At 44.3% G+C, this 27,901-nt stretch overlaps 1 protein-coding gene across 3 annotated transcripts in view; it reads left to right on the plus strand.

Moving 5' to 3' along the window:
- Positions 1 to 1,844: 1,844 nt before the first annotated feature.
- Positions 1,845 to 27,901, plus strand: part of Akap2 (A-kinase anchoring protein 2) — a 137,673-nt gene continuing 111,616 nt past the window's right edge. For 2 of the 3 annotated variants that reach the window (XM_028779889.1, XM_028779893.1), the window contains exon 1: positions 1,845 to 1,868. In XM_028779889.1, coding sequence (XP_028635722.1) covers positions 1,857 to 1,868 — 12 coding nt within the window. In that variant the 5' untranslated portion in view covers positions 1,845 to 1,856. Of the gene's footprint in view, positions 1,869 to 22,441; positions 22,538 to 27,901 lie in introns of those variants that run through there. The other variant, XM_028779894.1, reaches the window with a different exon arrangement.

Consider the following 27,901-nt stretch of genomic DNA (forward strand, 5'->3'; position numbering starts at 1 on the left):
TGGGGGGAGGGTGTGGAGCTGAGTAGAGAAAGGGCAGTGTGAAGAAAAGTTATTACTTAAAAGCATGTTATGGATGCTGAGTGTGTTGGTAATCCTAGCATTCCAGTGGTAAAAGCCAGAGATCAGAAATTCAAGGTCATCCTAGCTGTGACCTATATATGAGTTAAAGGGTAACTTGAGTTATAGAAGACCCTAGCTCAAAAACCTACCAAGCAAACAAGCGAGAAAGGGTAGCCCAGTGGTTAAGAGTGTTTGCTGTTCATTTGGAAGACAAGAGCTTAAATCTTAGTATTACTGTCCAGTAGCTCATGGCCACCGAAACTCTAGCGCCAGGGTATCCAAAGCCTTCTTCCAGCCACTTTGGACATGCCCTCCTCCCATACACTCACTCCTAAATAAACAAAGTAATTTAAAAAGCAAAACAGAAAAAAAAAGTACTCTATGGAGATGGGCCTGCTGGCTCGCACTAATACTCAGAGGCTGAGGCAGGAGGATTACTTCAACCTCAGTTGAGATCAGTTTAATTTACACAGTGAATTTTAGACCAGCATGAATTATATATGAGGTTCTATCTCAGACAGCCAAAGCAAGGGTCACTTTATATAATAGTACAGTGTTTGTGGGTGAATGCATATATAACAGAATTCAGGACTTAGCTCAAATTATTCGGCTTATTTTCCTCACAAAAAAGGACATTGTACTCTTGAAACTAATAATAGCAGAGTGTCTGTCTGGAATGTCTTTTAACGTTCCACATGTGAGCTATTTAACTGTCTGTGCAATGGTAAATCATAGATCTTAGAGGAATGGAAAGTCTCCTCTGGAACTTGATGGGCAAGCAGAGGTTGAAAGTCACTGGCAGCATTCTGGAGCTGAAGGATTTGCAGATAAGCATTCCAACCAGTGATACTATGATACATTTACACCATGCCAGGGGAGCAATCACCATTTTGAAAATGAAAGTGGCATGTTTAGATGGATAAACATCCTCCTGCAAAAAAAAAAAAAAAAAAAAAAAAAACAACAACAACAACAACAAAACCCTGGCCAATTGTCTTACATCTTTGAGTCCTCAACATAACAGCTTGCCCTTTTCTTTACAGTTCAAAAGAAGTTGGTCTGTAACCCTCTTATGTGTAGAGTGTGCCTAACACCTTCTCTGACATTGTTAGCACAAGGTCTTCCTCAAAGTCTACATACTTGGAGAGTTCCTATATATGCATGGCTACTATCTTCTCTTCTCCCCGACTCCTTTCATTTTTTTACCAGACAACACCACACAAGAGAGTGGCATAGAACAGATCTCTATGCAGTTTTGGGACTAAGAGAAAAATACCATCATGACGACGCCTCATGATAACATTGATTTGTAGACACTGGTTTTCTCAAAAGTCCTTTTTTGCATCCCCAGGGATCTTTTCCACTTCTTATTCCTACTTCTTTCAAGTTTCAGGAGCGCCTGAGCTACCCGAGAAAGGCCCTGTCTCAAACTGGGGGCGGGGAGGGAGGGGACAGCAGCACGGGTGCAGGACTTGAATGAGACTCCAAAGTTGGGAATTAAGTAAAATCAAAGGACATGCCAACTGACCATACCTTGGCAAATAAGCCTTCTCAGTAACCAGTAACCACCAGATAGATCAGAGGCTGCATGTTAGTTACCACTCGGTTCCCTTACAAGTCACCTGGGGTTTTAATCTGCTAAAGGACAGCTATGCAGCTTTCCATCAGATAGGACAGATCCACTTGGCTCAAATCCCCTTTCTTTTCTTCTGTTTTCTTTTCCAGCATCTGGGTGGTCTACGGTGCTGCTGAAGGGAGGTGAGGTGACTGGAGATCCCATAGGAACCAACGCAGACATGGCCATCCAGGTAAGACTTTCCCAGGTGGCTTCTGAGTGAGATCGTGGCAGGCTCCCTCTGCCCTGCTGGCCTTCTTGCTAAAATGGACATGGGTTTCCTGAAGTCTGAAGCAGATTAGGAAAGCTTTTAAAACGTTTGTCCATTTTGTGTGAATGGGTATGTGTGTGTGGGGGGGGGCTTGTAATGCACCAGAACAGGAGTGTGACAGTCAGAGGCCGATTTGTAGGAGACAGTTCTCTCCTTCCATGTGTGTTCTGAGGATTGAATTAAAATGTCAGGCTTGTCTCTAAGGACCTTTGCCTGCTGAGCCATCTCACCTGCCCTGAGGAAGTTTTGGAGAGCCTGAATATGTTTTGATTTCCCCTGGGCCCGCTGTAGGTCATTTATGAACGTGTGTGTCCAAGTAGTAATCTCCACGGGGTCAGAGCAGCAGACGTGAATATTCTGAGCTTTGAGGAGTCCAGCCTCACTGTGCATTGTGGAGAAAGGTCATGGAGGCACAGGGCAGCTTTGGTTCGGGCTCAAGATTTCCAGTGATGTCAGCAGGAAGGCAGCACATGGCCCACGCAGGCGGGAACAGTGACAACCAGACGTTTCTAAAATGAGTCATCTGGAAGTTAATGAAATCAGCACCGTTCAAATAAAATGCATGAAATATGTAATCATTGCGGGGATGAAGGGCTCCTTGGTGAACATTATCAGAGACTCAGCCATACTGGGTCGGATAGAAAGGAAAAGGCCTCTCTTCTGCTGTTTTTGTTTGTTTGCTTGCTTGTTTTGATTTGGTTTTTGTTTTTTTGTTTTTGTTTGTTTTGGTGGGTTTGTTTTTTTTTTTTTCCAGATGATCTGAATTTCTAGTATGTGCCATTTCTGAATGTTTTCTTTTGGAAATGTAAGACCAAAAAAGTCCTCTTTTTGTTTTGTTTCTTATTGTGGTATTGAGACAGGGAAAAGTGGTAGGAGGAATAGGGGAGGCATTTGAAGGAGGGACGGGATGGATTTGATCGTAGCACACACACCACATGCATTGAATGAAGAGCTCATTTCTATTTTATTATGTATTTATTTATTTGTCTAATAGGTGTTGAATCCAAGGCCTTGGTTTTTTTGTTTGTTTGTTTATCTTGTTTTTTTGTTTGTTTTTGGCCAGGCAAGTACCCGATCAGTTCCCAACTCTATATTTAAAACATCTTCTAAATACATCACTGTGGATGGAGCTTCATACGGACCTGTTTGATAGTTTTAAATTGCTCATTCTAATGGGTTAAGTTTCAAATCATAAAACACTTCACTTCTAGGGAACTCTTTGAAAACAGAAGGGGAACCAGAGAGACGGGGAAGGGAGATAAGGGGATAAATATGCTCTATATGGATGAGGAGGCCATAATCAAGCTCCTTTTGATCTATTAATGTATACTATTAAAAAAAATTCAGGGGGCTGGCTCATCAGTTAAGAGTATTTACCGCTATTCCAAAAGACCAGAGTTCAATTGCAAACACCCAGGAGAGATGGCACACAGTCACCTATGACTCTAGATCCAGGAAGAACTGACATCTCTGACCTCCTCAGACATCTACATGTACATATATGTACATGCATATACATATCCACACACAGATTCAAACACATATGATTAAAAATAATATCTTAAAAATCAGCTGGGACTGGTCAGTAGTGGCGCTCACCTTTGATCCCAGCACTCAGGAGGCAAAGGCAGGTGGATCTCTGTGAATTTGAGACCAGCCTGGTCTACAGAGGGAGTTTCAGGACAGCCAGGGTTACACAGAGAAACCTGTATCAAAATCAAAACCAAACAAAAATCAGCTGGGTGTGGTGGCACACACTTTCAATCCTAGCACTCTGGAAACAGAGGCAGGAAGGCTTCTGTGAGTTCCAGGCAAGCCAGGGCTACACAGAGAGACGAAAAACAAACAAGCACAACAACAAAAACCTGGTGGTCCTTCCTGTAATCCCAGCACTTGAGAAGCTGAGGCAAAAGGCTGATGAGTTTAAGGCCACTCTGGCTGGGTTGTATAGCAAGCACTTATTGCCAAACACAAACCCAACCAAACAAAAGTATCTGAACTGTGGGAGGGAATGGGTATAGAGGCTGGGAAACTAGAAAGGGGACCTATGAAGGGGAGGGGGAGGCTTTAGGGGAGGGGAAGGTAATAAAACACATATGGCATGAAGGCAGATGGAGAGATGAAGGACTACTGGGGAGGAAGGGAGGGTACATCCACTGGGATGAAAGTCAAGGAGATGGGGGTGGGGCGGTAACTAAAACAGGTAAGTATAAAGATTCCTTAATGAAACCTGCTACGTTGTTAGCTAATTCAAATAAAATAAAGACCAGTGCCCGCCACCCTAAGAAACATCTGTCCTAACTCCTGCTGCCTGCAAACATGATCTTAATTTAGAGAAAGCCTCTTTGTAGATAGAATTAAGAGTCTTGAGATGACATCACTCCACATTCAGCAGATGGTGCTAAACCCAATAACATGTGTCTTTCTAAGAGATAAAAGAGAGAAACAGGCATTCGTGGAGAAGGCCATATGAAGAAACAGAGGCCAAAATAGGAGTTCTGCAGCCCCAAGCTAGAACCAAATGAAGAGACTAAGGGTGACTCAGTGGCTCCTCGTGTGTAAGGCTTCAGTTCAATCTCTAGCACCCCAAAATGACGAAACCCCAAACTAATGACCTTCCCAAAACTAGAATATGTAGAAGGAGCTTCCTTAGAGCCTGGTAAGGAATACAGTAATACCAATGGTGATCTCAGACTATGGAATTTCAGAGTTATGAGAAAATCGATGTCTTTTTTTTTTTTTAATAGGAACGATGATCTTTTATTGGGGGAGGGTTCATCAATCCTTCTTGGCCGCCTTCCTCATGGCTGCCAGCACGTTGTCCAGGTCAGCCAGGCCTACACAGAGAAACCTTGTCTCAAACAAACAAACGTCTTACGTAGCCCAGGCTGACCTTAGCATTTCTATGTAGCTAAGGGTCACTTCGAATTCTTTCCCTTTCTATTTTCAGCCTCCACCTCTGCCACCACACTCAGTTCCCTTTGGGTTTTAAAGAATACTTTTTGGTGCATATAGTTTTTATACCATAAAGATCATCCATGTGTTTAATAACTTTCAGCAAATGCATTGTTACAAGCCCAAGGCACGTACTCTACCACTGAACTACACCTCCAGCCCCACTAGGTTTAAAATATCCTCACCACTCCTGGAAGACCTCACCCGCCCACTTCTCACCAGAACTCCAGGCTGTGCAGTCTTATAACATATGCCCTTGTGTGCCTGCCTTAGTATGACTTGATGAGGGAGTTCCTGGAAGCATCCTTTTCATTCCTAGTAATGCTGAATGACATTTGGTTTGTGAGTATGCCAGCCAGTGTGCTGATGTCTAACGGGGCTGTTTTGGAAAAGCGGGGCCGAAACCCAGGACCTGGTACATGGCAGGCAAGTGTTCTGCAGTGAGCTACATAGCCAGTCCCGTTTCGGTTTGCTTTTATACTTTTACAAGTTGGTGGACTTGGAAGTTGTTCCTCCTTTCTGTCAGTGATGCTATACTATATACACAAATTTCCAGAGAGGTAGCTGCAGAGAGGAACCAGTCCACAACCATCTCAGGAAATGCATTGCGGAGTTATGGCGACACAGTTGCTCTTTCAGAGGGTCAGCTTATTTAGATGAGCAGCATTTAGTTGCTCATTTAGTTGCTAATCATACAGGCTGATTGTAGAAACATGTTTTTTTTTTCTTTTTAAGAAAAAAAATCAGAGAAAGAAGAATGCAAGAGAGTCAGAGAAGGACTTGAAAGTTTGCCTCTGTCAGCAACAACTGGAAAGAGGTTTTCCATTTTCCTGAAAGATCGCAATGTAGTTTATAGGCACTAAAGAGACTCTCATTTTCTGAAGTCAAGTGGACAATAGGTCAGTTTCCTATAAGCTAACTCTGGAAGGCCTGTAAGCAGTGTAACCAGGCTACCAGGAACTTCCGTCTGGAGATGGTTAGGTCATACATACATGGGTGCTCTGAGATGCTCTGTACTTTGAAGATGCTGGAACTCTTCCAAGGGAGAGGTTAGCTATTCTTGGAAACAATTCAATCTTAAAAGATGTGAATAGCAGTTTGACTGACTGTGGAGAACAGGAGGTAAATCTAGACAGTGGACAAGCTACAAGGTCTGAGTTCTTTTTATTGAGATGTAGCAGTTTTGTGGGTGGGGTTATTCTCATCTGGTCCATAATGTAATGTTACTTTTCTAGTAATTCTGGAGTAATCCAGGCACATGCACATGCAGGGGTGTGTGTGTGTGTGTGTGTGTGTGTGTGTGTGTGTGTGTGTGTGTGTGTACCATTGCATGTCTGCAGAATCCAGAAGACACTGGCATTGCTTCTTAAATGCTGTCTACCTTTGGTTTTGAGACAAGGTTGCTTCCTGGCTCTGGAGCTCACCAAGCAGGCTAGGCTGGCTGCCCTGAGAGCCCTAGGGACCTTCTGTTTTGGAAGTTTTGGAATTACAAACACAAGCCTGTCTTACAAACTTGGCTTCTGTGGATCAAACTCCAGTCTTCAAGCTTGCAAGCACTTTACTGACTAAACTATTTCCCTGTCACCTAACTGCTTAGAATGAAAAGAAAACATCTTCGCTGACCTCTTCAACTCTGGGATGTAATTTGTTATTACAAGACCATTCTTGGGTCAAGAACAGCACTTTCCAGGCCTCCTGTTTGAGCCTGTCCTTTTAAAATGCTGCCCAGGGAAGAAGTTCAAGAGGCTGGGACAGTGCAGGTTTGGAAAGTAGCTTACATCCTGGCCCTCAGTCATTGCTTCTCTCCTGGAAACCCTTTCTATTTTCTCTCAGGAATTGCATGTTTCCAGTCCTGGATGACAGTACATGGCTTCTTCAACCCCAACATGGTGGGTTGTCCTAAGCCCTCTTGTTTCTAGCAGATTAAGACTAAAAACTAGCCTGTCCTACACTTTTAAACACAGCACTCAAAAGGCAGACACTGGCAGATTTCTGTGAACTGGGGGGGCTAACCTGGGCTGCATAATGAGAACTTATCTTAAAACAAACAAAATAGGGCTGGAGAGATGACTCAGCGGTTAAGAGCACTGACTACTCTTCCAGAGGTCCTGAGTTCAATTCCCAGCAACCACATGGTGGCTCACAACCATCTGAAATGGGATCTGACACCCTCTTCTGGTGTGTCTGAAGACAGCTACAGTGTACTCACATAAAATAAATAATTCTTTAAAAAACAAACAAACAAAAAACTTAAAACTAAGTGTTTCTGAAGAAGAGTGTAAACATCAGGATTTCTCTTAGAAAATGCTTGTATTGTCATTAAATCTCCAACATTTCTCCCTTGCTTAAGCCACAAATAAGACTGGCATCCTGGAGTTGTGTTAGAGGCTGTGGGTAGAGTGTTTGAGAAGGGCAGGCACATTTCCAAGATAAGGAAGTTAAGGTGGACAGCCCCCTGCAAAGAGGATGCTTCTCTCTGTGTGAAACTGTTGCTGGGAGAGAGACTGTCCCCTGAGAAGGACAGATGTTCTCCATTACAAAGCAGGGAAAGCATCTTGACTCTTCCTGTGGTGAATAGGGGTCACAGGTTACAGCTTTCTTTGGCTTTGGGTATAAAAAGCCATCCTGGAGAGTCTTCTGTTGCTGACAATGAAGAGGCCTTTGCCCTTTGTTCTCAATGGTGACAACACTGAGGTATTGTTTTGTGTCAGGGTGGGGTGTGGGGGCTGGGACAAAAAGACACATCTGGGTCCAGAAGTTTTGTCTACACTATGCACACACATAGAGGTTGCTCTAAATTTGTTCCCTGACTAAAGGAAGTTTTCACCACGCATTCATTTTTTTTAGGTCTCTGAGTCTATTTAAGATAGTGGCTCTCAGTGGGGGTTGACCCCGTTGGGAGGAGACAGCCCAGGCTTATGTGGGACAACTTTCACAATACTTTCTCTTTGAGAATAACTGTCTTAAGTTTTCTTCAAAATACAATGGGAATACCGGTCCACACCTTTAACTGTCATTTGGAAGACAGAGACAAGAGGATCTCTGTGAGTCCAAGGGCAGCCTGGCCTACATAGCAAGTTCCAGGCCAGCCAGGGATGCATATTGAGACCCTGCAGCAAACAAAACAAAAACTCAAGTCAAAAAATAGTTTTAGCTGGGTGTGATTGCTCCCATCTGTGAACCCAGCACTTGGGAGACTGAGACAGGAAAAACACCATGAGTTCAAATCTATTATGTGAAAGACTCTGTCTCAAAATAGTTTGACACAATACACACACTTTCAGCTTGCTATGGTGGTGTATGCCTATAATCCCAGCATGTTGTGATCATGGAGTGTTGAATGTCAGGCCAGGCTAGGCCACACAAGAAGAGCCCATCTCAAAAGGTCAGCCCCACACTCCACTTCTGAAAGGCTCGAGGACATCACAGAAGAGGGAGGGAACAGAAAGAGCCAGTAGAACGGGATATGACATGCTAATTAATGGTTGTCAAACTCACGATCTCACTGCAGTTGTGGTTGTGCGTACAAGACCTGCACAAAATCAAATTCAGGCCAGTCGAAAAGTCCAGACCCAGGGCTGGAGGAATGGTTCTGAGAGCAGAACACTGGCTGTCCTTCCAGAAGACTGGAGACAGATTCCCAGAACCCACAAAGCCACCCACAACCGTCTGTAACCCTAGTTCCATGGCATTTGATGCTCTCTTCTGGCCTCTCCATGCACTGCATGCCTGTGGTGCTCAGACATATATACAAATAAAAGTTGAAAAAATTTAAAAAAAAACTATTCTAAAAGATAATGCTAAAGTCCTAACATTTGGGAGGCAGAGGCAGGTGGATCTCTATGAGTTTGAGGCCAGACTGCTCTACAGAATGATCTTACAAGCTTAGCTCTTGGCAATTGAGTGCTGCTGGAGAAGGAATATTCATTTTTCTTAAGGGATGTGGTGCTGCTAGGCTGCCCAGGCTCCAGTGGATGGCCTCACATTCATATGTGATAGGTAGCACCAATTTGATTCAGGAGACTTTTTTCTGTGAAATTTTCAAAGAATAAATTTTAAAATATTACATTTAAAATCACGCAAAAGCAAAAACAACAAGGGAAACAAGCAAGCAAACACAAACAAAACAAAATGCCAGCCAGAAATGAAAATGCCTGTGCCCCTGATACTCGGGAGGTGGAGACAGGAGGATAAAGTGTTCAAGGCTAAGGTACTGAAGAGATGGCTCTATGGTTAAAACCAGGATGCTGTAACAGAAGCCCTGGGTTGGGTTCCCACTGCCCAGATGGCAGCTTGCAACTACCTATGATTTCAGTTCCAGGGGATTCAGTGACTTCTGTGGGCACTGCATGCGTGTGCACCACATGCATGCCGATACTTGTTGGCATAAAATAAAAATAAATATTTAAAAAGAAAAACCAAACATTTTAAGTTTGAAAGGACTTGTCATAAACTACTCCACCAATGTGTTGTTATTCTTTCTGTGTCCTGCCTCTTTTTTGTCACATAAAATGAACGTCTGAGGTCATGACATCTCAGTTACATGTAGAAATAGATCTGGCAAAGCAAAGACCCTAGGTCCTTCCTGAGCTGTCTCAGCTTCTCACTGTGCTCTCTCGCTAACAGTGACAGTAGGGACAGATTGCTTGTTCTGAGCTAAGAACTGTGCCAAATGCTTACATTCACTGTCTCTTTTAATTTTGCTATTGTTTTCTCCTTCTGTTTATCCCATATAATCCTCAAAACAATGTTGCAAAGGAAAACTATTCCTAACCCTTTTCACAGGTGCGGTCACAGCTCTGGTCACAGCTGTGGTGGGTGACGTTAGGTCACATACCAAAGATTCAGGAGCCAGGTTTTGAATCAGATAGAAAGACTCTTGGAAGCCAGGAGTGGTGGTAACTCATGACTGTGATCCTAGCACTCAGAGCTGTGGCAGGATTGTTAGCAGTTTGAGGTCAGCCTTGGCTACATAGTGAGGTCCAGGGCAGCCTGAGCTACAATGGTAAACCCTGCATCAAAAATTTTAAAAAGATACTTTGTAACTTCTGTATTTGAATAGTATAGTAAATGCAATTTTTGTTTTGTTTGGAGTTTGTTTTTTTGTTTGTTTGTTTTGTCCTTTGTTTGTTTGATTGATTTGGTTTGATTGTTGTTAGCTGAAGCAGGAAGACTCTATAGAGATGGGCAGGAATAACTTAGCCAGATTAGCTCACTGGCAGAACATGTGCTTGCATGTTCAAGTCCTAGATTCAACCTTAAGCACCAAAAATCAAATCCACTCACCACCACCACCACCCTGCAGACTCAATTAAAGTTGAACTTGAGATAATTCTTAAGGAATTATTTTTGAACAGTTTGTATATCCCAAATACTACATAAAACAAGCTTTGTACTTACCCTAAGAAATTGCTTGTTGTTGACTTAAAGTGGCAATCTGTATTTTTATTTGCTGAGTCTAGAAGTCACAGGCAGGAGGGTGCCACTAAGGTATAGATCACCGTGGTTTGATGTTTATATATTTGCAGGTTTGGATTTTTTTCCTTTCAAGTCTGACAACTGTGTAAATAAAATCTACAGTTTAGTTCAAACATCTGTTTCTTGATATGGTATTAGGTTTTAGAGACAGGGTCTTGCTGTCTAACCCAGGCTAGCCTCAAACTTGTGGTAATGCTCCTGCCTCAATCTCCCAAGTGCTGAGATCATAGTCATGAGCTACCTTGCCTGGGTTTGGTTTGGTGATCTTAAGTAGCCGTAGTTTTAGTTTTATAATCAGATAGTACTTCCGAAAGACTTAAGAAGCACTGTCATTGACAGAACAGATGGTTTTGTAGTCTGAAAGGAGATAAAAGGGACACAATCAAATGGCAAAAGCACCTTGATTGTCTGGGACTGCTTCCTCTGAAGAGGAGGGATGGGGAGACAGAATAATAGAAGTTAACTGCAGAGCACCTTCGGGTTGCTTTGTCAGGACCAAAGGATGAAAGGGCATAGCATTGAGACAGAAGCCCTTTGTAGTGCTCTACTTGGGAAACTTGGCTGTCTCTCATTGTCCAGATTTCTTTAAGGCTTGGATAGAACTTACTTTCGGTTTAATGACAAGTCTGACTTTAATGACTGCTGTGTGGATGATTCCATTTTGATTTTAGTCTCGTGTCCTAATTAGGCCTTCTAGTGCTGTGATGAAACACCAGGACCAAAAGCAAGTGTGTGGGGGGAGTGGCTTACACTTCCACATCGTAGTTACTCACTGAAGGAAGTCAGGACAGGGGCTCAAATAGCTCAGGAGCCTGGAGACAGGAGCTGATGCAGAGGCCATGAATGGATCCTAGTAACTGGCTTGCTCAGCCTGTTTTCTTATGGGACACAGGATCACCAGCCCTAGGATGGTAGCGCCCACAATGAGCTGGGCCCTACCCCCCGCAATCACTTAAGAAAATGCCCTATAGTCAGATTGTATGCAGTCATTTTCTCAAGCTTGCATCAAGTTAACATAAAACTAGCCAGTACATTTCGTCTGTTGAGGTCTAGGGAGAAAGCCTACTTCCAAAGCACAGACTCTGGTAATTATTATTCAAGACATATATTTTATGAAAGTTTAAAGCAGACAGAGGTGTAGTTTCAGTGTACACAGTATACTGGTAGCTATTAAGTGTGAATGCCCATACCTGGCCTGAGGTTTGAAGTCAGTCTGAACCACACAGTGAGACCTTCCTGACTATCAGCCAATGTTTCTCTATATACATTTCCCTTAGGAATCATGGCTTCTAAGCTGGATCCAGTTTCTCTGCAAAGTAAAATAGGAAACTGCCCAGGGCCCATTAGCTTCCCTTTGAGACATGGTTTCATGTAGCCCAGGTTGGCCTTAAACTTGTCATGCAGCTGAATATAACCTGGAACTTCTGATCTTTCTGCTTCCACCTCCCAAGCACACTAAAATTACAAGTGTGTGCCACCATGCCAGCCCTCCTGGTGTGTGTGTGTATGCTATGTATGTGGTGTGGTATATATGTGAGGTGTGTGGTGTGTGTGTGTGTGCTATGTATGTGGTGTGGTATATATGTGAGGTGTGTGGTGTGTGTGTGTGTGTTCGTGTTGTCTAGGTGGTGACAGGGATTAAACATAGGATTGTGCTGGCTAGGCATGTGCTTTCCCACTAAGAGCTCTTCCAGCCTTTCTTTTTTCCCCAATTTGAGACAGGGTCACTCTGTTTCCAAGTCTGGCCTTGAATTCACTTTGAAAGCCCGAGCCAAGGTTGCATTTTTTTTTTTATCCTGTTTCTTTAGCTTCCTAAGTAGCTGGAATGACAGGCCAAGCTGTCATTCCAGTTTTTAAAACATTGACAAACTATTCTTTTTCATGACATTTTTATTTTTATTGAGTGTGAGTAGGTAGGTGTTGGTGTATGTGTGCATGTCTCTGTGTGTGTGAAGGTCAGAGGACAGCTTTTTACATTCAGTTCTCTTCTGGGATACAGGTTCCCGGGATCAAACTCAGCCATGAGATTTGGTAGCAAGTGCCTTTCCCGACCAAGCCATCATGCCAGCCCCTGGTGAAATAGTCCTGTACTTTTACAAAGTTTGTTATTTGCTAAGATGCCCTCATCCTCAAAGCTAGCTATGATGAAGCACACTGGGCATCTCAGGTACTCAGGAGGCAGAGCAAGAGAATCTTCTGTGAGTTCAAAGCCATCTTCAATTATATAGCAAGACACTAAAAACAAAACAAATTTAAAAAAAAACCCACAACTTTTCAGAGTGATTTCTTCCTGAAATAGATGGCACCGGTGGAGATACTTCTAGCAAAAGTTCCGAAACATACACAGATGTACCTATCTGTGTGTCCACAGATACATCCATGTATTTCCTCTACGCTCCTTTCGAGCATTCCTGTAGTGGGAGTGTCTGATGACAGGAAAGCTCTAGAAGCTGTCTCAGTGTTATCTGCATCTTCTGAGCAGGGCCCGGGGGAGTTCCGAGTGTTATCTTAACAATGATTTGCTCCAGCTGCTTTGGAAACAAGGTTCCTGTGTAAAAGCCAGAACCTGTGGCTTCCAGCAGAACGTACTGAGTCAAGCCAAACTCAGAAGCCACAGAGCAACCTGGGAAACCACTGGCCTGGAGCACTGTGGGAAGGTCGCCAAGCTGGATCACTTAGGCAGGGAACAAGGATGTCTGTGCAGCTCCTGCGTGTCTCTGTTATCACCCCAAGTGATCAAAAATGATTCAGAAAGCCTGAGCAGAATTTCTGTGGCCATTTGCCCTGAACCCCATGTTTCTGAAATAGCACAAAGTCCTCAAGCTCCAGCTTAAGCCTCAGAACAACTGCTGCATCCACAGACGAGTTTATCTTGCTTCATAAACACTGAAGGTTGTTTAAGTGAGCAGCTAGTGTTCTTCCCTCTCCTTGCCCATCTCCTCTACCCACTCTCTAGGGCCTTGCTCCATGCTAAGATCTATTGCAGTAAAAATTATGGTTAAACGTGCACTCGATGAGGCCAAGACGGTAGCTCAGTGGTAGAGCACTTGCCTAGCACACAGGGACCAACCTGGGAAAAAAAAACAAACAAAATTTGCAGTGAAAATCAGGATATTCATGTAAATTATTTGCCTTTTGTTTTGTGTCTTTCGTAGCCCAAGCTAGCCCCAAACTCACTATGTAGCTGGGGCTGCACTTGAACTCCTAATCTTATTGCTCTCACCTGTGGGATCACAGGTGTGTTCCACCATATCCAGCTGCAGTAAATGCATGGAGAGATGGGAGAGTTGGCCCAGCAGCTAAAAGCGGTTGTAGATCTTGCAAAAGAACTGGGTTCTGTTCCTAACAACCATGTGGCGGCTTACAAATAGTTCCAGGGGACTTCTGTGAGTACTTTATATGCACACAGGCAAAACATTTATACATAAAATGATGTCTTAGAAATTAAGAATGGGGCATGGGGTAGGGGGTTCTTGGGTGGAGGGGGGGAAAATGGGGTAAAGGGCTAACATCTGAAATGTAAATAAAATATCCAATAAAAAATAAAAATTTAAAAAAAAAGAAATTAAGAATAGGTGCTAGAGAGATGGCTTAGTGGTTAAGAACACTGGCTGCTCTTCCAGAGGACTCAGGTTCAATTCCCAGTGCCCACATGGCAGTTCACAACTATTTATGACTTCAGTTTCAGGGGATCCAATACCCTTCCAAAGGCACACACGCAGGCAAAGCACCAATGCATGTAAAATATTTTTTTTTTAATTAAAAATAGAGAAAAGAAGCCAGGAGTGGTGGCACGCACCTTTAATCTCAGCATTCTGGAGATAGAGAGAAGCAGATCTCTGTGAATTCAAGGCTAGGCTGGTCTAAAAAGTGAGTTCAATGCTAGCCAAGGCTACACAGTGAGACCTTTTTCAAAATACCTACCAAGCAGAAAAAGAAAAGAGAAATGATTGCTTTATTAGCTACAATAGGCTGCCAACTAAAACACACACACACACACAGACACACACACACACACCCCTCCACCCTCCTGCTTCAGCTACCTGACTGAATACTGGTGATAACACAAGTATTCAGAAGCTCACACTCCTACTCCCAGACAATCAGACTAGTTCTGTTGGAGGGGAGGATACAATTGCTGCTCATAAGTCTTAGAAAAGATAAAGGAGGACTTGGAGGGACAGAGAGGCTGAGCAACTTTCTCAAGTTCACACAGTGATGGAGGGACTAAAACCTAGCTCTCTGCTAGTGGCTTTTTTTGTCCTTCCTTCCTTCCTTCCTTCCTTCCTTCCTCCCTTCCTTCCTTCCTTCCTTCCTTCCTTCCTTCCTTCCTTCCTTTCTTCCTCCTGACATTCTGCTGTATTATAAAATAAGAATAACTTTAGTTCCCTAGAATTTTTATCTTAGCTCTAGATGTCATATTGCTGACATTCTGATTCGTTCTCAGCCATACAAGGGGGAAAAACAATAAAAAGCACAAGCTTGTGACAGGAGCACAAGACCTGCCCCGTCCCGTCCCTCTCCTGCTCGCCCCGCCCCCGCCTCCCAGCATGCGAGTGCCCTACTCTACCTCCTCTGTGCCTCTGTCTTATCTCAGCCTTCCTATGAATTACTTAGCAGCCAGGAGCCTCAGTCAGGAGCAGAGGACACCCGGCTCTAGGAGGGATGATAAGAAAACTCTTCTAAGACAAGACATTGCCTGTCTGGGTTTACTTGTTTTGTTGGAGTGTTCTGTTCCATTTTATGGCCTTCAACCAGAAGGTTGCTGGGATTTTAAACCTGTAAAGTCTACATCTGTTGATTGTACTTTCTTTTTCTTTTTAATATCTGAAAATCAGATTGATTGATTCATGTGTGTGTGTGTGTGTGTGTGTGTGTGTGTGTGTATGTGCATATGCCATAAATACACATATGGAAGTCAGGATAACTATAGGAGTCAGTTCTCTCCTTTCACTTTGTGGGTCCCTAGGATTAAACACCAGCCATCAGTCTTGGTGGTGCCTTTATTTATTATATCATATGTAATTACCAAAGTAATACATGAGTATGTTCATATTAACAACAAATGAGCTCATGGGCCACTACAGAGGAGACAAGCCCACTAGGAGCTTGTATTGCTGCTTGTGTAGGTCCCCTCTCCTCCATGGTCCCTTTTTGGACAAGAGTCTTCTTGTAGCCCAGTCTGGCCTTGAAGTCACTTGCTATGTAGGAAAGGATGACCTTGAATTTCTGATTCTTCTGTCTCTGCCTCCTGAGTGCTGGGATTTTAGGGGTTCACTACCATGCTCATTTGATTTATTGACTGATTGATTGACTGATTGAGACAAGGTAGCTTGTTGCCTAGATTAGCTTGGAACTCACTATAGCTAGTGCTGGCTTCAAATTTGATCCTTCTGCCTGAGCTTCCTGAAGGCTAGGGTTATATATGTTTGATTGGTTAGTTTGATTTAGTTTGAGACAGGGTTTTCAGTAACTCAGACTGGCTTTGAACTTGCTATATAGCCAAAGATGACTTTGAACTCCCGATGCTCCTGTCTCTAACTCCTAAATTCTGGGATTATAGGCCTATGCTGCTATGGCTAGTTTATCGTTTTGGTTCTTACCATAAGGATTCATGTGTATGCTATCCTAAGTCCAAGAGTCCTGTGATTACCAACATGGGCCACCTCACTTAGCTTTTGTGGGTGTGTTTTTAAAAGAGCCATTTAAAAAGGCTGAAACAAACTGGCTATGGTGGCACATGCCTTTAATCCCAGCACTCTGGAAGCAGAAGCAGAAAGATCTCTGTGAGGTCAAGGCCAACTGGGGCTGAGTTTCAAAAAAAAAAAAAAAAAAAAACCCAAAACAAAACAGGCTGAAACAGCTGGGTGAACGGAACCAGGAGACCACTTCCTTATGTCTGGTAGAGAAAAGACCAAGTGTGAGGATTCAGGAAAAGGAAATAAACATGGAATAGGCAGGAAAGAACTTCTCCGGGCACAGGAAGTGAGAAACCCTGGAGAGAAAGCAAAGGAAAGACAAGCGTGGCAAAGTGCCAGGATCCAGGATTGAGAGGAAACATGACCCTGGAGCCAAGTGTTCTCAGAGGAAGCTGCCCCTGTCCCATTTGCTTACCTCCTCCTTCCCACCTGGGGGGGGGGGGGACTGTGCTCCCCAAGCCAGGATGTGGGCAGCATCAAATGCAAACAAATACAGATTCCTGGATCTAGATTACTCAGGAAAAAGAGTTCAAATACATACTGACACGTAACACACTCTCACACATGTGCATTCACACACATGTGGAAACACACACATGTTACACACATACACACACATACATGTGCATTCACACACATATGGAAACACACACATGTCACACACATACACACATGTGCACATGTGCACACGGGACCTTATGGCTCCTTATTCGTCAGTCCCCACCCACTGTTGTAACCTTTTGGAAGAATTAGCTGTTTTTCTTTCTTTTCAGAAAAGGTAAGGTTTTTTTTTTTTTTTTTTTTTTTTTTTCCTGACATGGTCTCACTCTGCCTCACGAGAGTTTATTAATAATATAGTTCTGGCTGGTCTCAGACTCCTGACAACCCTCTAGCCTCAGCCTTGCAGATTCTGGGATTATAATCCTGAGATACCACGCCCAGCTGCTTTCATTTTTGTTTTGAGAGATGGTCTTGGTGCATCGCCTGGACTGGCCATGAGTTTGAGATTCTCCTGTCAAGATTTCTGGGTTCTGTCACCATGCCTGGTTCCAGAAAAGTGATCTTATTTTTAACTTGTATTTGTTTTTGTGTTCATTTGGTGGTTCTAGAGGAAGAATGGCGGAGGTGGGGGTGAATAGCTACTTCAACATGCTTGCATAAAGACTGGAATTGGTCCTTCTTTCTCAGGGAAGAATACATCAACTAAGGATGCAGCTTCAAGTGGGGGAAGCACATGGGTCCACAAGGGAGAAATAAGATTCCCTCCTAACAACCAGGTCACCTGAATTAACTCAGACAATCACAAGTGACACATGTCACAGCCAGTTTTTCCTTACTTTTGTTTTTTTTTTTTTTTTGGTGGTGGTGGTGATGGAGCAGCAGGGTTTCACTATGTAGCACCCAGCTGACCTCAGATTTACTAGGAAACCATCCGGTGCTGAGAAAGGAAACCCCCAGCTAATACTTTCATCTCAGCCCTTGTTAGAAGGATGAGATGGTAAATATTCTTTCATTGTGGACAGTCTTGGCCTGTTGGATTTTCAGATCAGCTTTCTGGGACAATCTCAGGTCTATTTGTTTGTTAGTTAGTTTGATTTTGTTTTTTATGACAGGGTTTCTCTGTGTAGTCCCAACTGTTCTGGAACTTACTCTGTTGCTCTCGAACTCAGAGAGCAGCCTGTCTCTGGGATTAAAGGCGTTTGCCACCACGGTTACATGGCTGATCTCATGACTTCTTAAACGTCTTTTCCCTGAGCTTGGGGCATCTGTTCATTTCCATGGCTTAGTTCATTTTGCTCAGTTTGAAGGAAGGGGAGGAGAGGTTCTGTTGGCCTGTGATGTGTTTATAAAAAGATAGAGAGATAAAGAGAGTATGTTCTGTGGGTGTGTGGAGAGGTATGGGGGAAGGGGATGTCTCAGTGGGGCCTGTGCAGAAGCATCTCTTCCCCCTGAGGGACCAGTCACACACTGGTATAGTATAGAATAGAGTTTATTCAGGGCATGAGGAGGGGAGCCAGGAGGGTAGTAGAGGCAGAGAGAGAGAGAGAGAGAGAGAGGGAGAGAGAGAGAGAGAGGTAGAGGTAGAGGCAGGCCATGACCACGTGGAGAGAGGGGGAAGGGAAGGGGGAGGGGGGAGGGGACAGAGAGAAGCTAGAGGCAAGAGATCAAGAGATCAAGAGAGAGAGGAGGGGGCTAGCAGCCCCTTTTATATCGGGCCAGGCCTACCTGGCTGTTGCCAGGTAACTGTGGAAGTGGAGTTTAGACAGAATACTAACGGCCCGTACCTAGTCTGACAGCTTGTCCGTCACTTTCATCCTATGTCTTACTTCTTGAGTCCCTGGATGGCCACTCCTGTCCAAGGCGTTGTTTAAGTGCACCAACAGCAGAGAAGAGGTGTCATAAGAGAAAAATGTTCACCTAGCTGATAATAAAAGAAATCTCACTTCTCCCTAAAACAAAGCAAAACCCTGTGGAAGGCTGTTCACCATTGAGGGCTGTCTGTCCTGGACAATGAGGGCTTTCACAAGCAGGTAACTTTTATTCCTTCCGGTTATGTGTCGTCCATGGGAGTAGGAGCCGTTTATTTTCTCTAAGAGGCTGCTGAAGCACATCTAGGAGAGGAGATGTGCTTGTTTGTAAACTGCTCAGCTTTAGTAACTGTTATTCCGGAGTTGGGGGCATAGCTTAGCCAGTAAAGTGCGCTCCGTGCAAGCGAGAGGACCTTAGTTTGATCCCCAGAACCCACATACGAAAGCCAGGCATGGTGGGGCATACTTGGGAGCAATGGACAGGAAGGTCACTGAGGTCCTCTGGCTGGCCAGACTAGCCTGCTTGGAATGACATTCAGGGTTGACCTCTCTGGCTTCTGCCCACTCATGCGTGTGCTCATGCACACACACACACACATGGAGTTAAAAAAACAAACAAACACAATTTAAAAGGTTTTAAAGGTTTTCCATTACATAGGGAATTTAAGACCAGCCTGAGCTGGTCATGATGGCACACACCTTTAATCTCATCACTGGGCAGGCAGTTACAGGTGGACTGCTGTAACTTTGAGGACAGCCTGGTCTACATAGTGAGTTCCAGGAAAGCCAAGAGATACACAGAAAGACTTTAAAAACTCAGCACCACCCCTAAACCAACCAAACAAAAACCAGCTCAAGATACAGGAGACTCTGATTAAATTTTGTAAGGAACCGTGTAAGATGGCTTTGTGGGTAAAGCTGGATGATCTGAGTTGGGTCCCTGGGATCCAGATGGTTATACATGTTAGATTAAGCAGCAGAAGGTACTTTGGTGGACCAGGGCCAAAGTGTGCTACAAAAAGATTGCACCATGCATCAGCTCTCAAGAGAGAGACTTGTGGGGAGTGCACACATACACACACATTAAACAATACCAAAAGAAGTTTAAGCATGGTTACTTCTTCAATATTTTGAAAAGTAACAGAAAAGTTTTCCGATATCAGCATGCACTGAACAAGCTTTTTTCCTGGCAATGTTACCAACGGGTTTTTTTTTTTTTTCTATAGAATGCTATAAACTTTCAAATTAAATAGAACATTGACATTACTTTGGAAAAGAATTCAGCATTTACTCAATTCTAATGATGAAGCAAATCTCTCTCTCTCTCTCTCTCTCTCTCTCTCTCTCTCTCTCTCTCTCCCCCCCCCCCCCCACAGAGTTTCTCTGTGTAGTCCTGGCTATCCTGGAACTCCCTCAGTAGATCAGAACTCACAGAGCAGTCTCCTCCCTCAGCATCACAAGTGCTCAGATTTAACGTGTGGGCCACCACTGACTAGTAATGAAACAAATTTCCTTAGTAACTTTTATGCTTACACTAATTTAGGCCTATACAAGGAGAGGGAGATGATGGAATACTTGCCAAGGTGAGGTGTGTATAGAGTATCATCTCTGCTTTGATTCTGGAAGCCTTCTTTGTCTAGTTGGTGGGCCATAAAATATACACCTTCCGAAGTGTATTCCTTGCAGGGAGCATTGTCATGTGATACTGATGTATTCAAAATAGTTCAGGATGTAGGGCACCCAATATCTTTTTTTCTTTTTCTGTTCTTTCTTTTCTTTTCTTTTTTGAGATAAGATCTCACACTGTACCTCAGGTTAGCTCAGAATGCACCAGATTGTAGCCCAGGATAGCCCAGAACTCTCCAGGTTGGTATCTAAGTGATAGCAGTGATAGCCTTTGCCTCTCAAGGGCTGAGATTATAGACTAGGGAGGGAGGAAGAAGAAAGGAGGGAGGTGGAGGAAGAGGGAAAGGAGGCAGGAAAGGAGATATTTATGCTAGCCAATGATAGATTCTACTGAAATCCAATAATGTCTAAAAAATAAAAAAAATAAAAAAATAAAAAACCAATGGTGAAAGGCCGGCATAGTGGCCCCTTCAGACCAGCCAGGACTATAGAATGAGAGTCAAAAGAGCCCAAGCAAACAAAGCAAACCAAAATGTCGTACTAGACAATCTCTAAATGCTAAGGGAAGGAAGCCAGACTGAGGGCCAAGGAAGAAGTTTGTTTGGTTTCAGATGCAAGACAAGAGATTGAGGCACCTATTTTTCATACCAAGGCAGACCTGGCTTCCAGGTTCTCCCTGCATCCCTCAGTCCCTACCTGGCATACCCTGCACCCAACCCTGAACCTTCCAGCCCAGGGGCTGGGCTGCCTTTCTCCCAGAGGCCCTTCCCTATATAATCCAGACATTTTGGTCCCTTCTCTCTGTCTCTGCTCCTTTCTCTCTTCCTCCACTATTCTCCCTTCCCCCATGGTGACTTCCCTGACCTTGGTCCTTGGGACCAGTAAACTCACCCACCTGAAAGCAATCCTGCCTTTTTGTTGTTGTTGTTGTTTTTTCAAGACAGGGTTTCTCTGTGTAGTCCTGGCTGTCCTGGAACTCACTCTGTAGACCAGGTCAGCCTCAAACTCAATATCAATAATTCTGCCTTTAACGTAAGCTAATCTGGTTTAAATTGACTCATTTCATTGGCAGTGGAGAAATAACCTATCAAAGTTTCCTTGGAAGACTTTATCGTGTTCCCTGAGTCAGCGTTAGGGAAGTGTTCAGACAGGAGAAAGCCCTTCTCACAGGAGGTCTGGTTCCCTAGTTCTTAAATGAAGATAGCTTTCAGGGAAATCCCAGCCTGATTTCACTTCCCTAACCTCTGGAGGTCCCAGATTTCCGATACAAAGAAAGTTAGGGAAATGAAATCAGGCTGGAGCATTTACTTTTCCCCCCGGCTGTGTTTGTCATTCAAACAGACTTTAAGAAGTTGAGCCCTGGGCCCAGTGTTTGTGGGTGGGGGAGGGGATGGCTGGGAGAACTGGGAAAGCCCCAGGGACTGCAGAGGAATCAGACTTGGATGGCTGTGGATCACTGGAGAAACACTTTCCTAGTGAAAAGTGGAATCTGGCTCCACTTTATGTGATTTTTCCTCTGCCGACAACTTGCTGTAAAGCCGAGTAAGACTGCACAATAGCTTGCTTTTTGAAAATGCTGTTTTCTGTGTGGGCCATTTTATGGGTATATTGGTGTCCTCTCTAAGGACTTCTAGACTGGTCGGTTCTCAAAGGGTCATTAACATTATTTAAATATTCATGGAGGGGGAGGGGATGACAGACTGAAATTTCAGACCTCTCTGAAATGAGGGATGGCTGGCCACCTGCCTAAAGGAGCCAAACCCTGAGCGTGAGCCGCTTCCTCCCCCAACTGTGGCATTGTTAACAGACGCTTTGACACCAAGAAGTTACCAACCGACACAGCAGCCAAAGATTTCCCGGAACCTTTCTACCCGTATATCAGCCTTTGGACCACATTAAACTCTTATTACAACCAAGAAACACTTTCCCAGCCCTCTCTTACCCAGGGGCCAGTCATGGCTTTCTCCTCCAAACATTCTCTTGCCACTTCTCCCACCACTTCAGTTTCTCCATTCACGCAGGCATACATACATACGTTCATCCATTTTTTTAAAAGATTTTTTAATTTATTTTATGTATATGATAGCAGCCTTCCGACACCCCAGAAGAGGGTTTTGGATCCCATTACAGATGGTTGTGAGCTATGGATGTGGTTGCTAGGAATTGAACTCAGGACCTTTGGAAGAGCAGTCAGTGCTCTTAACTGCTGAGCCATCTCTCCAGCCCCATTCATCCATTTCTTAGGGCTTATGTTCTGTTCCAGCTACCAAGAGGAGGTATGGATGGATAGGGAGGAGCAATGAAAAAGGAGGGCGGACCACCGGTCTGGAGTGGGGCGGTCCCGGATGGGTGGGCGGGGCTCCCGGGTGCCAGGCGAGCCCAGAGGCTGCTGCTCTTGGCAGATGCGCTAGCCCCGGGTTGGGGCTGTGCCTCTTCTTTCCCTGGACTTCGGGAGCAGCAGGCGGCAGCCGCACCACGCTGGAGCGGAGCCGGAGGACTGCGCGCTCGGAATTGGCGCCTAGAGGTGGGTGTCTAAGTTGGGGCGTGGCGGTTCGGAACTCGGGTTAGAGCGCTCTCCTGCACTGGGAAAAGGTGGATTGTGAGAGGCTCAGTCTTCAAGTCTGTGCCTAGTGGATTCTGTCTGGGAAGCCATTCGAGCTGGAAAGGTCTACGTGCCTTTGAATTTCTTAGGTTTGGGGCAGGTCCGTGCTTATTCAGTACTTACATATGCTTAAAAAAAATAAACAGCCCCACCCCTGCCGATACATACAGAAAAAACGGTGAAATCAAATGTTGTGCACAAGAGCCAGTAGGGGTAGACAGAGCCACCGAGGTCAGTTAGCCAAAAGGGCTCGGGTCTTGCCTGCTGGGGTGGCGGTGCTGGCGGCATCTTTAGAAGTCCATAGCTTTGCAAGGAAACTGAGGCCTAGGGTGCTCAGCCGGAGCAGTTTTGGACTGGAGTCTAGGCTACTGAACTCCTTAGCTGATGGAGGAAGCAACGGTTCTGAAGGGCAGAAAGGTTGGGGTTCGAGCTGAGCAGGTTCGTGTGTCCTGAGACTCGGCCTTTAGGACTTCAAACTGGGGTTTCATCTCCAGTGAAGCCCGGGTGAGAGTCTCTGGGAATACTCTGAGGGGGAATTTTAGGAGCAGGTCGCAGAGGAAAGTGCCACCAGTAAAGTCCGTAGAGGAGGCACACTGGGAAGGATAAGAGCAGAGAGACTCTGACAGCCCTGGGAAATTCTAGAGAAAGCCAGTGGATTACAAGAGACTGAAACGAAGCCCGTGAGAACGGGAACTCGCGCTGGAGAGCAGTGGCGCAGGTGGCCGGATGAGAGCGGGTGAGGGTCGGAGCAGCCAGTGATGAGCCAGACGGGCTGGGCTAGCAGCTGGGTCGCGGAACTCCGCAGCACAGATGAAGACACTACTCACCAGGGCTGGGCAATCCATCATCCCAAGCATCTGTGAAAAGGACGACAGTGGGTTCTCTCCTCAGACCCGATAGTGGTTTGTCCCCGGAGATTGCACACTGAGGACTTTGACAGATCAGCACCTTTCCCTGTGTCCATTCCAAGCCCAGTGGCAATAATCCAGCAAATTTACCATTGGCGTTTGTCTATGAAAATGGATTTTATCTGCCATATTATATCTTTGAATCTATGAACAAGTTTTACATCTTTCTGGAAGCTCGTTTTTGTCTCAGCACGTGCTCACAGGCGCCCGGAGGGTGAAGAGGTATACATGCCATGCACCTGCCACCAACATGCTCGGGGACCTGCTTGTCTTTGTTCTGATGAGTTTACTTAAGCATCGCTCTTGCCTCCCTGGCAGCATTTCCATTTTAACCAAACATCCTTTCTTTCTCTAAGTCTGGCGGCATTCACAGTTTTGACCAACTAGATTTTACAATATTATGGGGAAGGAATCTATTTTTTTTAACATAGATGTGCATGTTCTGATCAGTTGTCTACTGCTTGCTCTCCACTGCTTTTTTTTTTTTTTCTTTTTTAAATCGAGAACCCTCTCTCTTGCATAGGAAAACCTCAAAAGTCCTGTGGAACATGCCCCCACCCCCACCCCCCAGGGTTAGCTCTGGGTCAGGAGCATCAAAAGTCACCCTGTCTAGGTCTCTGTCTCTGCCCCAGCAGAATGCACCTTGGAGTTCTGTCTGGTTTCTGGGATGCTGAGGTGTAATCCTGAACAACTTGGCTGGTCTTTGAGTTAGGACAAACATTTTGAAATCCCCATTATCTCATAGCTCTGGCATGACAGTTGGCGGTGCTTTCTGCCTGCGGAGTGTGGAGTGGTGTTGTCAGAATTCATTTAACTTTCATAAGTGGTTTGTTCTGACCCAGTAGCCCGAGGATCTCCAGTGACTAAGGTGAAGCAGGCTGTCTTAACTTACTGATCAAATGACCTTGGCTGGTTGTTGTATTTCTCCAACATTCAATATTTTATTATAGGGCTAACCCATTAGCACTGTGGACCTTCTGGTTGCTGATGTTACGTGTGCTATCCTCATAGAGTCAGTGGGCTCTTGTAGGGCACAATGGCTCAGGCCTATACTGTTAGTACAGTAGAAGCAGAAGCAGGAGGATTGCCCAAGGACTTTTGAGTTTCAGGTCAGCCTGAGCTACAGAATGGGTCCTGTCTTGGGGAGGGGGGCGGGGCGCATGCCTTTAATGACGGCACTCAGAAGTAGGTAGATTTCTGTGAGTATGAGGGCAACCTGATATACATAGTAAGTCTCACCCAGGTCAGCCAGGGTGACAGAGTGAGAGAGACCCCGTCTCAAAAAGTAACCAACCGCACATTTTAAAATGAAAATTAATGGGCTCTTAAAATACTCATGGCCCAGATTTCTATCACAGTTGTTATTAGTCACCTCTGCTTACTAGGGTAATGAGAAGTTTAAATAAAGGTGAAATTGAATTTGGATGAAGGTTGGGTTAAGAGATTTTTAATAGTTGAAACAGGAGCATTGCTGAAAATTAACTCCTCAAGTCCAAAGGTTTGCTGTCTGGTTCCTTGTTTGCAACACATGGAACTGATGCTGCGACTCCCGACAGCTCCTACAATGACTGTCCCTTTGATGTGAAGAACAGGAGTCGCCAAAGTGCTTAGATAAGTGGACGGGTTCTGTGCCAGCCACTGGCACTTGGAAGAGACTGCTTAATGTACGTGTGAAGTTAAACAATTTTAGTAAGTTTTGATAGGAAACGTTTTGTTTATGCTTACAAACTCAATACCCAAAGGCAGATTTTCTATGAAGCGAGAGAGAGAGAGAGAGAGAGAGAGAGAGAGAGAGAGAGAGTTTGAAAAAGACGTGTAACGACATCCTGTGTAGTTGGATTGCTCAGCAGTCTACAAAGATGCTTCCTTCTGAAGCAGGTGGGAACAGATACAATGACCCACAGTCAGACATTAAGCAAAGAGTGAGATCTTGGAAAACACAACCCTAAATGGGATGTCTCCATCAAAGTCTTTCCCTCAGAATTCTGGGAACCCCCAAGAAAGAGGAGACAGAAAGAGTGTAAGGGCCAGAGAGGATGGAGGACATCAAAAATGCAGGGCCCTCTAAACCAACATGCACAAAGCTCATAGAACTCAAAGAGATGAAGCAGGATGCACGGGGTCTACACCGACCGAGCTGCACCAGGGCCTGCTTATACTTAGTTTAGTGTTTTTATGTGTCAGGTGGGTCCGATTCCTGAGCCTTCTCTTGGGCTCTTTTTCTTCTGTTGGTTTATGTTGTCCAACTTCAATGTGATAGTCTTTGTTTTATCTTATTGTATTTTATTTTGTTATTATTTTTGAATGAATGAATGAGTGAATGAATGAATGAATGAATGAATGAATGAAAACCAGCAACTAGCATAAAGATTAACAATGGAACTATCCTCAATACTTTAAGATTGACTTTGTTTATTTTAGAATTTTGAGGTAGAATCTTGCAAGCCCTGCCTGGGTCACTGCAGTCCCAGCATTACAGAATTTTTTGTTTTGTTTGTTTTTTAAGATGCCAATAACTGTACAGGGGGCCTGTCATTCATTTCCTTCTTTGCACTGATATAGAAACTGACTATGGAGATTTTCTCAGCCTGGTGCCTGTCTCACGGCCTCTCCTTTTCACTTGGCGATGTGTGCCCTGTCTGGTGTCCTGTCCTGTCTCCCACTTACTCTTCAAGTCATTGTCCTGTTGCTGGCTCTGTATTGGCCATTCTTTTTTCTTTCTTTCTTTTTTAACTTTTTGTTGATTTTTGTGTGTGTCTGTGAATTTAATGTCACACACTCTAATCCCACTCATTCCCCCTCTCCTTGTATCCCCCCCCCCGCCCCGCAACCTCCCAGCCCAAAGAAAATACAAAAAGATAGAATTAAAAAAACAAAAACCTCTTGCCATGGAAACTGTAGTGTGTCACACATGTGTCATGAATGTGTCACGCATGTGTCACCCTTTCTTACACATCTTTACTTTCACTTTGAGTAGCCACAAGTCTTGAAGTCTTGGCTTTAAGTTCATTCACTTACCCACAGTGGGATGGTGCTCTCCTTTCCAAAGCTCTACAGGAGACTCGGGGAAGTAACTCGATTGGTTAAGCCAGAGAGATTATCATTCCATAAGGTGACAATTTTCAGTGGAAGTTGGAATAGAAATGTTTTAGGGCAAACCTGAGCAGCTTAGATAATGTCCTCTCTGTAGTCAACTGTGGACAGATTTGAAGTGTGGTGTTTGCATGGATTGTTTTGTGGCGCCTTAATGAAGCAAATGTAACAGAAACATTAATTTAGAGTTAATTCATACACATTACAAAAACAGTTTATTACAATTTATTTTTTATTTCTTTTCTAAAAGATGTATTTATTTATTTATTTATTTATTTAATGCATATGAGTACACTGTAGCTATCTTCAGACACACCAGAAAGGGGCATCAGATCCCATTACAGATGGTTGTGAGCTACCATGTGGTTGCTGGGAATTGAACTCAAGAACAGTCATTGCTCTTAACTGCTGAGCCTTATCTATCTAGCCCTACCATATATATTTAAATATGTGCATGTGCTTGTGGATTCATGAGTGTGTGTGTATGTGTGTGTGTGTGTGTGTGTGTATGTGCCACTGCAGAGGATAGCCTGCAGAAGCAGGTTTTATCCTTTTATTATCTGGCTTCTGGGGTTCAAACTCAGGTCCTCAGGCTTGGTAACAAGTGCCTTTAGCTACTTATCTACCAACCCTAAAGTTTCATTTAGCATTGTTCACATGTATGATGTGTGTAGGGACATGTGCATGTCATGATGCACACATGGAGATCAGAGGACAACTAACTTTGTTACTCAGGTTCTGGGGATAGAACTCAGATTGGCAGGCTTTCACTGCAAGCTGTCTACTCAATGAGCCATCTTGTCAGCCCATTTTAAAAAATCAGTATTCTCTATGCTTAACCCAAATCATTCTATCAAATGAGAGTAGCCAGATCTCCTAGGCTAAGATGGACCTGAACATTCTATGAAGCATGTTGGTTTGAAAAAGTGGCCAGGGGTTCACACACAACACAACTTAGAAAGCAGAACATGCCTATCCCTGACAGTTTCTAGATAGTCTCTTCCTTTCAGTTAATAAGTGCTGTGGGGAAATTTCGCCCTCCTCTCACCCCCCAACGTCTATAGAGCGGACTGTTCAGCTCAGGTCCATTGATGATCCAGCATCCCTTCCCTGTTTAAAGATCCTCTGCACTAACTAGATTTTCATGGGAATGCACCTTGTTTACGAATGCAAATAGTTCTGCTATTCTTAAAATGATAGGGACGGGGGATTCTGGGAACCCAGAGTCCTAGCAGAGATGTGAGAATTAGGATTGCACTCTGGTTTTTGTTTGCTTCTCTTCTTT

This window comes from Grammomys surdaster, unplaced genomic scaffold (genome assembly GCF_004785775.1).
Source record: "Grammomys surdaster isolate TR1022 unplaced genomic scaffold, NIH_TR_1.0 363, whole genome shotgun sequence".
Taxonomy (NCBI): domain Eukaryota; kingdom Metazoa; phylum Chordata; class Mammalia; order Rodentia; family Muridae; genus Grammomys; species Grammomys surdaster.